The sequence below is a fragment of the Acartia tonsa genome, chromosome 14, assembly GCF_053477335.1.
Source record: "Acartia tonsa isolate MP-2025a chromosome 14, ASM5347733v1, whole genome shotgun sequence".
NCBI classification, from domain to species: domain Eukaryota; kingdom Metazoa; phylum Arthropoda; class Copepoda; order Calanoida; family Acartiidae; genus Acartia; species Acartia tonsa.
The window spans coordinates 26,715,574-26,728,628 of record NC_137273.1 but is presented as its reverse complement, the minus strand read 5'-3'; the positions used below and the strand labels follow the sequence as shown (position 1 = coordinate 26,728,628).

At 31.1% G+C, this 13,055-nt stretch overlaps 1 protein-coding gene across 1 annotated transcript; it reads left to right on the top strand.

Annotated features, from left to right (window-relative positions):
• Positions 1-4,458: 4,458 nt before the first annotated feature.
• LOC145305710 (trypsin-1-like) lies at positions 4,459-12,728 on the top strand. The gene is made up of 15 exons (XM_080147443.1): positions 4,459-4,530; positions 6,369-6,413; positions 6,831-6,902; positions 7,136-7,207; positions 7,388-7,450; positions 7,902-7,961; positions 8,530-8,615; positions 9,351-9,408; positions 9,725-9,764; positions 10,117-10,208; positions 10,487-10,557; positions 10,784-10,878; positions 11,668-11,699; positions 12,007-12,060; positions 12,559-12,728. The coding sequence occupies exons 1-15, from the start codon at positions 4,507-4,509 to the stop codon at positions 12,589-12,591; spliced, it is 897 nt and encodes a 298-aa protein (XP_080003569.1). The 5' UTR covers positions 4,459-4,506; the 3' UTR covers positions 12,592-12,728.
• Positions 12,729-13,055: the final 327 nt, after the last annotated feature.

The window sequence follows — 13,055 nt, the reverse complement described above, 5'->3', positions numbered from 1 at the left end:
TAGTTGAAAAGTTTGGACTAACCAATAAAAATTCAAAAAAAAAATTTTTAGGCAATAAATATGATAACATGGTTGTGCAACTTTGGGTACCAGTGTAATGTCAATATCCCTTCCCCCTGCATAATCGGCGTTGCTTTTTCAACTTACTCAATAGATTTAATGCAAACATAGAGAAAATAATAAAAGAGAGAAATCGAGGTATTTGAAGGACTAAAATAGGCAGTGGGCCTAGAGGCCTATATTGAGCAATTGCCGCGCTGAATTTTAAATGTTATTCCACCACTTTTCAAAATGGGAATATCTTAAAATTAAATATAATTTCAAGACAATAATAGTTGCTGTTTGAAGCATAAATCTAATTTTTAAGGGATGATATAGAAATATTTTGAATTATCATCCATTCTGATGAAACCTAATGAAAGAATATAAAATTATCATTATTAATTTTTCATGACTTTGCTACTGACTTTAATCATAACACTCATTATCAGCTTATAAGATTTATATTGCAGTCTATCTAACTTATATTTTTTAATAAATAAACGTTTTTACAAATTTAATATGAACATTTGATTGTAAATTATAATAATCAGTTTTTCAGTGCCATCTAGCTTTGGATATAGAACTAGAATATCAAAGCGTTCATCAATTTTTATTTTGCCTGTATTTTTCTTGTTTTGGATTTTTGTCACTAAAGGGCCAAACCCTGAGGGGTAAATAACATCACTTGAAAATGTTAAAAATATTGTAAAAACGAGTATTGTCTGAGAAAGAACATAGATAGCATTACAGATTATTCACTTATTTAGATTATTCAGTTATGAAATTTTTTATTTAATATTTAGCCTTAGTTTTAATGTATGTCTTTGAAGTAGACAACTAGCGAACCTGGTGGCTGAGAGCTAAACTATTCATTTTTTATTAGTAAACATTTAAAAGTTTTATCATGTTAATTAGATTTAAATATTACATTTAGGCTAATTTGAAAAAAAATAAATTTTTGATCATAAAAGGTGAACCCTCCTATTTTTAAACTAGGCGAAACATACTTTTCTGCTGCACTAAGACCGTCCGCGGCTGTTTGTTTTTTAAGATTCTAAATCAAATTGTATTTTAAATATTTTCTTAAATTTTTTTAAAACATAATAAATTACAGAAAAATAATAATAATTAATAAGATAAATTTTTTTTTATTTTTTTTTACATATATAGAATAGGTTATGATTAAGATGCAAAAAGCCGCGGACGGTTGAGATAATTAGCAGACAAATTATTTTAGTAGGGGGGAAGTAATATTTTACAATGAAATTGGGGTGAGTATTCATCCTCTTATCCTTTTTCCTTATGAATGCAAACAAGGATGACAAAGATTGAATAATTTGATTGAGTTGTTTTATGGTCATAAGAATGAGCGCAGCCCTTCTAAATTATAGGACTGTCCGCTACAGTAACACTAACATCTTGTTTTAAAATATTTAGTCCAACTTATTTTACTTTATTTAGCCTTTAAGTGTTTTTTTAGTATAGAAGCTGAGAAAAAAAGGGGGTGTTAGCTTGCCCCCTCCCTTCCCCCAATGACAAAGGAATGACAAGAATGTTTTTTTTTATATTTATATGTATCTACGACTTAATACAGCCTTTATTTATTTTACTTTGTGCATCTTTTTTTTTCTTTGAATCTATTCAGCCTAAATATCCTTTAATATGTCATATTTACACTTGTGCATACGTTTTTGTTAAATCTAGCTATGGTAATACATCAAGGTGCAAACAACTATTGGATTTATTTGAGTTTTTACTTTTTAAGGAAAAAAGATTTCTGGATTTTTAAAAATATTACCCTCTTTGCAGGCACAGTAACCCAGCTGTCCTGGTCATTCAGGCACAGGGAAAAAATATTTATCCAGATCACGGAAAGAAATTTTTTTTGTTCTTCGCAACTTATGGATGTTTAAGATTTTGATAACTACTTTAGCAATCGATAGTCTGGGGTTGTTTGTTTAGGATAGTTTTAGGATGTTTTTTTGTTGTTGACTTTCCATAATCTTTTCCTGGATAAGTCTGGGTATTATAAAGGTTGCTGAATAAAGGAATTAGGGATGTCAAAAATAATTATTAGTTTGTTAGAGTAATAATTTTTTAACAGAAAACCTCAGACTTCTAGCTCCACCAGAAACTACGATTCATGTAGTATGATATTTATTTGTCGCGACATATCCTTAATCCATGGAGATCAAAGGTACAAAATGCTAACTCGATAATCTATAAATATTTCAGCTAATAAAATTTTGCCACGTCAAACAAGAATGCAAAATTAATAAAACTAAGATGATATTATCCATAAGTGGTGATGCTAAAAAAACATAGTTAAAAAGAAGATTTAAAGAGCATTTGTTGAAACAAAAAAAAATGGGGTATTCCTATCCAGTTTTTTGTATATTTTTTGCCCGAGGGAATAAATGATGGAGCGATAGCATGGTGACTTATTCAGTGATGTCTTATTGCTTGTTATTTATTGTAATACAAAATTAAAAATGTTTTGTCGTATATTTATAACTTTTGCTTTAAATATTTTTTTTTTCTCAAATGCACTTCATGCAACTATCCCTTTTAATATTATTATCCACAACATTTTTATAAATAAAAAATATGTTAAAATAGGCAACAACCTGCTAAATGCATTCCTACCGCCATGGATAATTAATGGATAGTTAATGATGGAAATATTGACAATTAGTTTCAACCTTCTGCGAAAATTGCTTTTCTGAATGACGGTCGAACGGAAAGACATATTGCATTACAGAGTAGCTTCGCTAATAAAAATATTTACACCTTACAAAAAATTACAAAAAAGGTTAAAAAATTAATCTTTATTTTTGTATTAAAAAGGGCATTAAATAATTTGGGGGGCTTGTTTCCCTAAAGAACTTCTTTAGGAGCATTAGTTTTTCATTTGTTTGTTGTTTGGGTTAGGACACAGCAGTTACAGGCCCTTCAGGATTAGGACACCGCAAGCCATGCAGGGATTAACTTCACCCTTCCTTCGTCCAAAGCCCCTACATGCTAGAGATTAGGGTTGGCAATCCGAATCCGGAATCCGACCAATTTTTTGGTCAATTTTGGAATCCGAATCCGGAATCCGTTTTTTACTAGCGTCTTGAGTTTTTTCTTTTAACTCCCGCTTTTTGAAGGCAAAGATTATCATCATTATATATAGTATCTTTTAAAATCTGGTTCGATTATCGGAAGTGAATTATAGAGAACACCAAGAACATTAATTTTTAGGACATATGTAGCACTTATTTATAAAAAAAATTTAAAAAGCCTTTTAAAATATTGCTAGAATCCGAATCCGGAATCCGCCAAAAATAAGAATCCAGAATCCGCGGGAATCCGCCTTTTTTTGACGGATATAAGTAAGAATCTGAATCCGGGCCAAAAATTTGATGGATTGCCATCTCTACGATATAGCTACTTATTTACTAAGTATATTTGCGATAACTTTTATTTAATGAAATCTTCCAATTTTTAACATGTACAAAACGGCCTGCTTAATTGCTTCAAGATCCATGTCAGATCTATATAGGAAATAAATGTCTATAAACGAGCTCAAGTTTTCCAAGGAATATATGATTAAAACTCATAGTGCTCCAATAATCCATAATAAACTCTCATTGCCCAGAGCGATAAGACCCATTATTTTACTTTATTAAAAATAAATTCATTTTTTTAATTTCATGTTGCTATTTACCTTATATTGATGTACTTAATTTCTAATCATAAAAAAGAAAATTTAAATTTATAATATAATAAATTTAAGAAAACTCTGTTTTAAAAGAATTCGATTGTGGCGACATTTTGTGTGGTCAAATATTAAACTAAAATTGTAATCATCATCATTAACCCTTTGGTGATGGTAATGTAAAGGAAAAAATATAATTTAAAAATTCTTTTTAAAATCATTTAAATTATTAAATATTTACTTTCTTTTAGATAGTAATGCCGGGTGAGGAAAATAGATTTATTGAGAAATAGATATGCATATAGAAAACTAGCCAATAGGGAGATAATTATATCGAGCCAACTCTAGTTTATATATATATGTACATACATAAGAATTTATTACATGCACGTCATTCCTCGAGATGACAGTATCCATAGAAGTGTGGCATCAGATATTATACAATTTTATTTAACAATTTTTTATTTTAAAATAGACCCTATCGATTATGCTTTTAATTTAATCACATAGAGAATAAGGGTCTAAAAGCCAAAATCTCGTACGAAGTAATGAATGGGGGGGGGGGGGGGGTAGTTTTGCCTGCAGGTTTAGTTAGGTCATGGGTTCAAGGTTAGTTATTAAATAAATGCAAGCTAGAAACTTTAAAGTCAATCACAAGAGAAATAATAAATCACCGAAAACCTTATCACAAAAAAACTTAACACCTGTAACAATTTTTTACAATATAAAAGTAATAAGATTTGTATGACAAAAAGAGTTGAAAAATGCTTCTTCAAGCTTTACTAGCAGTAAGTTCCTTTTTAGTAGCGAAGCTACTCTATAATTCACTTTGTCCGTCAGTCAGTCACTCCGTCAGTCCGTAACGCTATGGGGGAAATGGGATTTACTCAGCTCCTATAAAAGATAGAATGCTGAAATTTTTTGACAACACTCATATTAATAAGGAGCACAATTAACTATAAAACATCAATGGCGGTCGGAGCGCTTTTTAGCAGGTTTTAGGCTAATTTTGTATTTTTCACATTTTTTTCCCATATCTTTGGTGTTTATGGTCCGATTTCCAAATTTTTTCAGTTTTAGAGATAAAATTAAATTTCCTGTCGTAAGTAAACAACTATGACGGTCAGACTACCTTTTAACAGGTTTTAGGCTATTTTTGTATTTTTCACATTTTTCTCAATATCTTTGGTGTTTATGGTCTGATTTCCAAAATTTTTTCAGTTATAGAATATAGATATCAAAATTTAATTTCCTGTCGTTTAAAGAAAACAACCATGACACTCAAACTGCCTTTTTGCAGGTTTTGGGCTATTTTTAATATTTTTCTTATTTTTCCATTAATTATGTTTATAGTTCGTTTTTGAAAATTTTTTAAGTTAAGGATATAAAAATTGAATTTCCTGTCATTTTAAGAAAACAACCGTATTCCCATCCATGAATTTCCCTACTTATTGATGTTGTCATCCTTGTTTTATTAACAAAGCTACTCTATAAATTACTTTGTATGTTCGACAGTTAGTAATGCTATGGGGGAAATGGGATTTTCAGATGTCTATTTATGATTTTATAGCCACATTTACATACATGATAGATGTTGTCTTCCTTGTTCCAGCTATACTATAACTAAATTTGTATGCAATTAAGGCAAGATTTAACATATTGCTTTGGAAAAGTTAATTTAATTTATTAATGGGGAGGGGGGAGGTGTTTTTTCCTAATTAGATTTTAATTTAATTTTTTAAAACTTCATTAAATTAACATACATTTAAGATAAGGAAAAAAATTTCGTACAAAATTGCTATGTCCGTCAGAACATTTTTACCAAAACAAATAAGCCGTCTATCTTAAACACTTAAATAAACAGCCCAGAATTCCCCAAGAAATGTTTGAAAATAAGAAACAGATGGACATTTTAAATTATAAAGTAGCTTTGCTACTAAAATATGTACAGTTTTAATTGTATGATAAACTCTATCAAATTTCCAGCAAAAAATCAATTTTAATTTATAATTGAATCTTTTATAAGTTGACAGATGTGCAAAATTACATTTATTATATTTATTATTATTTATGCACGTCATTAAAATTTTTTTGCTTTTATACAAATTTGGGAGCACTGACAACCCCCCTCCCCCCCAATATTATTTGTAAATAAATTGAAAATAAGGGTGTTTATTTAGGTCAGGTAAGCTTGATTCACTTCTATAAGAGACAAAATTAATTGAAAATGATTGCAAAAATCGAAATATGTTATGTCTTTGAATTGTGTATTTTAAAAAAAAATGGGTTTAATCATACTAACATTTAAAAAGCTTTAGGGCTCGCAGGTTTAGGCCCTGAGGGGATAATGTATAGAAAAAAACTACCCTTTGCCTATTACATTAATTTTTTATTAGATGCGCTTATCTTATATTTGGTTTGTCTGTCTGTCTTCCATCTGTCTGTTCTTTTGTAATTTTAATTAAGAATCTTTACAACAAATCTTTCTTTATACTAATTCTTCGGACAGAAGTACAGACTGTCGGACAGACAAGTTAAGCATTACAGAAAGACTGTATGAGGGATTCTAAGCTTTATATATAGAACATGTTTTGCGTGTAAACACTTTCTGATTATATTTGTTTAGGTTGGGTTGATCAACAGCAGCCTTGGCTGTAATGTGGTGCCCCCTGTAAGTTTATTATGAATTATTCTAATGATTTTAAATATTGTCAGATATTTTTAAAGAAAGCGACTACTAAATCAAACAAAATAATCCTTAGATAAAGGTAAAAGGATGTATGTATGTATGTATATTTGTAAGCATGTGTCTTGTAACCGCTGAACTGATATGGTTTTTCTTTTAGAATGTAGCGTCTCATGGGTCTTGGGTAGGTGTATTACACCTTAAAAATTCGCCCTTAGTAATAAATGACCTTTCTGATAGTTCTTTTTAGAACTAAAATTGAGTTATGTCCTCTATGGGCGTAGCCAATAAAATATCAATAAAATTTTCATATTAAATACATGTAAAACTCTTGTTAGACCTACAGGTGGATATATTTTTACGAAAGTTTTATAGCTAATAATAAACTATTATTATGTTTAGCCCACAGAAGCCCCTGTAACTTCAGCTCCTGTTACTTCTGCCCCCGCCCCTGCAACCACTACTGGATGTCAGGTATGAAAAAAAGATTTCAGGAGCACCTGCCCCAGATTAATACAAAAATTATCCAAAAAAAGGACTAAGGAAAACTACATTGACAATTCTGACATATTTTCATATATCTCTAAAAGAAAACTGGAAAACCTCTGTATTTTTTTGAGGCAATTATTCAATTCTCCTATATGTTTATTCTTTCCAGCTGCAAATATTTTTTGCATTTGGGCATTTAATGAAAATTTTTTTTTTAGTGTGGTAAGGCAAACAGAGCCACCAGGATTGTAAATGGAGTCACCACTGAGGAAAATGAATACCCATGGCAGGTAAACTAAATCTATCCCTCCATTTATCAATTTATCTATCCATTTATCAATTTATCTATCCATTTATCAATTGATCTATCCATCTATCAATTGATATATCTATATGTCAATTGATCTATCCATTTATATAGATATCTCCAAAAGTAACCTAAAAGAACCTTTATCTATTTCTCTATCTAGATTGGAATTGTCTCTGGACCTGGCAGAACCCCCTACTGTGGTGGTACCATCATCAGCAGCAGAGTCAGTTTTTTATTAAGTTTTTTCTTTTCTTCTACACCATACTTGATAACTATATACATATACTATGAAGTACATGCAAATTTCCTAAATTTTACAATCGTGTATTAACTCTTTTTGGCCAAATACTAACATCTAGGCTAGCCTATCTCTATAATAAAAAAACATGATATCTGTCTCTTTGTCTTTCTGTACTGAACCGATATGGTTCTCTTTTACAGGGTAACTTATCATAGGTCCTGGGAAGGTTTATAACTAAAACAACAATTTTTTTTAAAAATATAAAAAAAAATGGATTATCTAACTCAACTCCCACCCTCCTCAAGTGCACCTAGAGGCTTCTAGGGGATGTAGCCGCTAGTAATATATAACAGATAAGTCCTACCTTCATCACACATTGAGTTTCGAGTTATATCAACTCCACAAACTATTAATTAATCTTATGATTATCTAGACTATTCTGACTGCTGCCCATTGCACAAAAGGTACTACTGCCACTGACATGTATGTTGTGGTACGTTTCATTTCAAATTTAGATCAATTCATCTATCAATGTGTATATTGATCTTTTTTGATCAAACTAACTACCATGAAGTCTTTCAATAAGACTGTTTACTGAACTATAGTTATTTTTACTGAATTGTCAATCTGTCTACTGTTACTTTGCTAATTCATCTATTCATCTGTCCATTGATCTGTTTATCGATCAGTCCATTTGTCAATCTGTATACTAATATGTCTATCAATCAATCAGAATATTAATCTGTCTTGTCAATCTGTTTACATCTATCAATCCATTGATAATCCTTCCAATTTTTCTATAAATCCATACATTTATCTGTCCACCTATAAATAAATCTATTAATCAGTTTTCATTACATCTGTCAATCTATCCATTGATAAAGTCTTTTGATGCATGAATCTATTAATCCATATTTTTTAGCAATATGTCCATCAATCCAAGTATCTAACTGCTCAACTATCAAACAATCCATCGATCAGTTCATCTATCAATTTGTCTATCAATATCAATATGTCCATCAATCCAATTGTCCTATTGAGCTATCTAATTATTAATCTAGGTAGGTGAACATGATCTGACCAAGGCTGATGGTGAGCAATACATCAGAGTTTGTGCCAAGAATGAACATCCTAACTATGACTCCAGGAAATTAGGATTTACAGATTTTGACTAATAATGGTAGCAGGATCACTTTAAAATTTGAACACAAAGAAATAATTTGAAGTAGCCTTAAATTAAACTTTTTATATTTTGTCTGTCTGTCTATACTGAACCAAACCGATATGGTTTTCCTTTACAACGTAGCTTAAATTAACAAAATGTACACATAAAAATATTCATAAAATAAGCTAATTTTAATATATACTAATCTTTTCAACTTGGATACATTTTAAAAGGAAACATTTTGTAGCCACATAATATAAAAGAGGCTTAGAAGATTCATTTAAAGGAGTAGTTTCACGAAATGAATTTGAACTTAATTTAGTGAACCGAATATTTTTTCCTGGTTAATTGGTTAAACTACATTTATATGGCATATAGTTGAAAGAATTTCAATTTTCTACCATGTAGTTTTTAAAATATCAAGACTTGAAAATCGTCTTTTTAAATTGCATTTATCACAAACAGACGATTTTCAAAACTACGGGGTAGAAAATTGAAATACTTTCAAATATATGCCATATAAATATAGTTTAACCCATTAACTAGCAAAAAATATGCGGTTCACTAAATTAAGTTCAAATGCATTTCGTGAAACTACCCCTTTTCAAAAAAGATTGTTATTAATTTGTCTGCCATTCCTATATTTTGTAGCAAAAATAAAAAGAAATAGAAACTTGTATGACAGAAAGTTTATTGAAAAATCCTTAATGATTTCAGCACCACTGATTATGATTATGCTACTCTCACCCTCTGTAATGATATGGTGTGGGCCAAGGTAAATCTTTTAATTATAACATTTGTGCCCAGAGCTGGATCTTTAAATCATTTTAGTGGTGAGCCAGATCGGGGTGAGCCGAATTTCAGCCAATCACAAAGCAGCATTTCATTTCTGGCTCACCACTAAAATGATTTAAAGATCCAGCTCAGTATATTTGAATCTTGTTAGGGAATAAATAACAAAGTACTGCAAAGACAAAGAATAAATCAATAAATGAGAAAAAACTTAAGGCTTTTAGTTTAATGAGGTTTTTTTTGGAGGGAACAACCCGTAGGAGCTAGGGGTGATATCATTTGTATTTTATCTTGTTTAGGATGTTTCCCCTGCCTGTCTGCCTGGTACTGCTGGTGCAGGTAAAAAAACAATTATTGAGGCATTAAAAAGTCAATAATTTTATCCATTTGATTTCCCTATTCTTTGCAATATATCTGGAAAATGTCAAGTGTATTTATGAAAAAAAATACATTTGTAGCAATGCAATGCAAGAAATAAGAAATTAAAATTTCCTTTAAAAATTATCTTTAATAATTAGAGATGCCTCACATATTCTTAATTTATGCACCACCAAATCTTAAATAAGCCCCTTCCCCCTAAACCATGTGTCTTATTTCTATTATAAAGTTTAAGTTACCAAACTATAACCTAACCTTTCACTAGGTATTTTGAGAACTGATGCAAACTAGCTCATTATAATAATGTGTTAAGGTACTGAGTATGAGTACAAAGCTGCTGTTGTTTCTGGTTGGGGTACCCTCAGCTCTGGAGGTAGCCAACCTACAGTTCTACAAGAAACCACTGTGAGTTTTTCATCTAAACTAAAAAAATTATATCCTTATGATAAAGTAACAGGATGTCTTACTGTATGTTTGTACCGAAGAATCACGCTACCCGCTGAACTGATCAGGTTTTTCCTTTACAGGGTAGCTTCGCATAGGTCCTGAGAAAGTTGATAACAAGTTTGAGGGAGGGTACCACCTCCCTCTCAAGAGAAATCGCACCCATTACTTTATATATCATAGCACAAAAAAACACCCTTAAAAATCTGCTGAACAAAGAAAAATTTTATTATTTTCAGGTAAATACCATGGCTAACAGTGCCTGCTGCTCCTTTGGCAAGGCTTATGCTTGTACTGACCTCACTTCCAGGTTCTCTATAACTTACTTAGTCAATTTGTTGTTCATGACCTATTTATGTTTTTTTATAACCCCTTTATCTGCTCTTTAATTAGCTCTGTCTATTTGTCATTTCAGAATTCATTTTTTCATTCATCCTTTCTATATAAATTTGTTTTTCAATTATATTTCTAACATAGTTGCAAATTAAAAAAAAACTTTTATCAGAGAAAATTCTTGATATTAATTGTTAACCTAGAATGATGTGTGCCTCCAACCCCAACACAGATTCCTGCCAGGGTGATTCTGGCGGTCCATTGGTTGTGTCCACAGGATCCAACTATATCATTGCAGGTAGGATACATACAGGGTAATTCTAGTGTCTTCTGGTAGTGTCCACAGGATCTAACTATATCATTACAGGTAGGATACATACAGGGTAATTCTAGTTTCCTCTGGTAGTGTCCACAGGATCTAACTATATCATTGCAGGAAGGATACACACAGGGTGATTTTAGTGTCATCTGGTAGTGTCCACAGGATCTAACTATATCATTACAGGTATGATACATACAGGGTGATTCTAGTGTCCTCTGGTAGTGTCCACTGGATCTAACTATATCATTACAGGTATGATACATACAGGGTGATTTAGTGTCCATTTGTTGTGTCCACAGGATCCAACTACATACAGGGTAATTCTAGTGTCTTCTGGTAGTGTCCACAGGATCTAACTATATCATTACAGGTAGGATACATATAGGGTGATTCCAGTGTCCACTGGTAGTGTACACGGGATCTAACTATCATTACAGGTAGGATACATACAGGGTGATTCTATTGTCCTCTGGTAGTGTCCACCGGATCTAACTAAATCATTACAGGTAGGGTACACACAGGGTTATTCTAGTCTCCTCTGGTAGTGTCCACAGAATCTAACTAAATCATTACAGGTAGGATTCATACAGGGTGATTCAAGTGTCCATTGGTTGTGTCCACATTGCATGTATGCCAGTAGTGTTTTACCAAATGGCATCTTGTAAAAAATATGATAATTAAATTATTTTTTTGACCAATATGGTCAATATATTTTCAGATGTGACATATTTTTTCCATCAATTTTGAATTATTGATTTATTTCAGGTGTTGTATCTTGGGGATACGGATGCGCTCAGGTAAAAGATAAGCATACTTTTTATGGGGAGGGTTCTACATTATGGTTGAAAAGTTTGAATCTTAGAAATACGTTTTATGTAGGTCTTTTTGTTTTTTTTACCACTTAACTAAACATAAATTATTATTTTATTTTATCCCGATTCCTTCAAAATTTAAATCTTGATAAACAAAGAATGATAATTTGATAAATTCATGTATATTCCAAAATTAAATAATCCAAAATACCCCTCTGAAGATTTAAATAGTTTGTTGAAAAGTTTGGACACTGCTAGTGAAAACCAACCAATCAAGATTTGATTAATTTAGGCTGATGCTCCAGGAGTGTATGCTAGAGTAACTCATCAACTTGATTGGATCAAGGTACAGTTGGTTGTTGGAGGGTGTTAGGTTCGATTCTGAATCTTACAGTTTTATACCAGATCCCCTCTACTGATAAAGTAAAAAGAATTCCTAGAAGCCATGAATGCTTGTTTTTTAATCTAACATTACATGTTAATGTAATGTTTTAAAAAGTGTATTGTTACATTAAGTCAGGTTAGGTAAAGTGAGGGTTAGAAAAGCTCTCCAGGGTTAATATATATTAGCAGTGCTCACTAAAGAGCAATAAAAGTATTTTCTCGTATTCATTCGAATCTGGTGGATTGGAACCGGTTCTCATCCATATGAAAAAACTATGTCTAGCATCGTATTATATCCAGCTTTCTAGGAATATAATAATGTAAAATTATAAGATTAAAACCAGTTTTTTTAGCCGGTAAAAAACTGGTTTTAATCTTATAATTGTAAATTCTATATCAGCGGAAAGCCGTTTATAATACGATGCGAGAAATAACCATATAATAATTATTTATTTTTCAGAGCAACATGGTTGGTACAACCTGTCCTCGTTAACTCCCTTCACAACTGACTTCAATTGATTTTGGACATAAACGCCATGGAAAAGCTTCGATGAATTAACTATGTCACTTTTAAAATGGATTTAAAAATTTTCTATTTATTTTTAAGTAATAAATATTTTAATATTAAAATGTGTGATGTTATTTGTAGCAGCGCTACTCTATAAGTCAGATTGGTGTTCCTTTATGTATTTTTGAGGGAAGGAGAAGACATTGTATTTATAAATAATATTCGTTGACTTAAAAATATTGGATGCTTTTATAGAAATTTAATTGGTTGGTTAGTACCAAACTAGTATTGTGTAAACTTTTCAACCAATAATTTTAATCTACAGATAAGATTAATTTGTCATAAATTTCGGTTGCTTATTTATTGGTCAGTAGGTGAAGCGGGGGGGGGGGTATTGTTATATTAGCCAGCTGGAAGTTTAATTTTATTAGAGAAAATTCTGGAGCAGG

Coding starts and splice junctions, on each gene's coding strand:
- LOC145305710 (XM_080147443.1), top strand. CDS start 4,507: ATGCTTCTTCAAGCTTTACTAGCA. Junction 6,414..6,830: donor GCTGTAATGTGGTGCCCCCT/GTAAGTTTATTA, acceptor TATTATGTTTAG/CCCACAGAAGCCCCTGTAAC. Junction 8,616..9,350: donor CATCCTAACTATGACTCCAG/GAAATTAGGATT, acceptor TAATGATTTCAG/CACCACTGATTATGATTATG.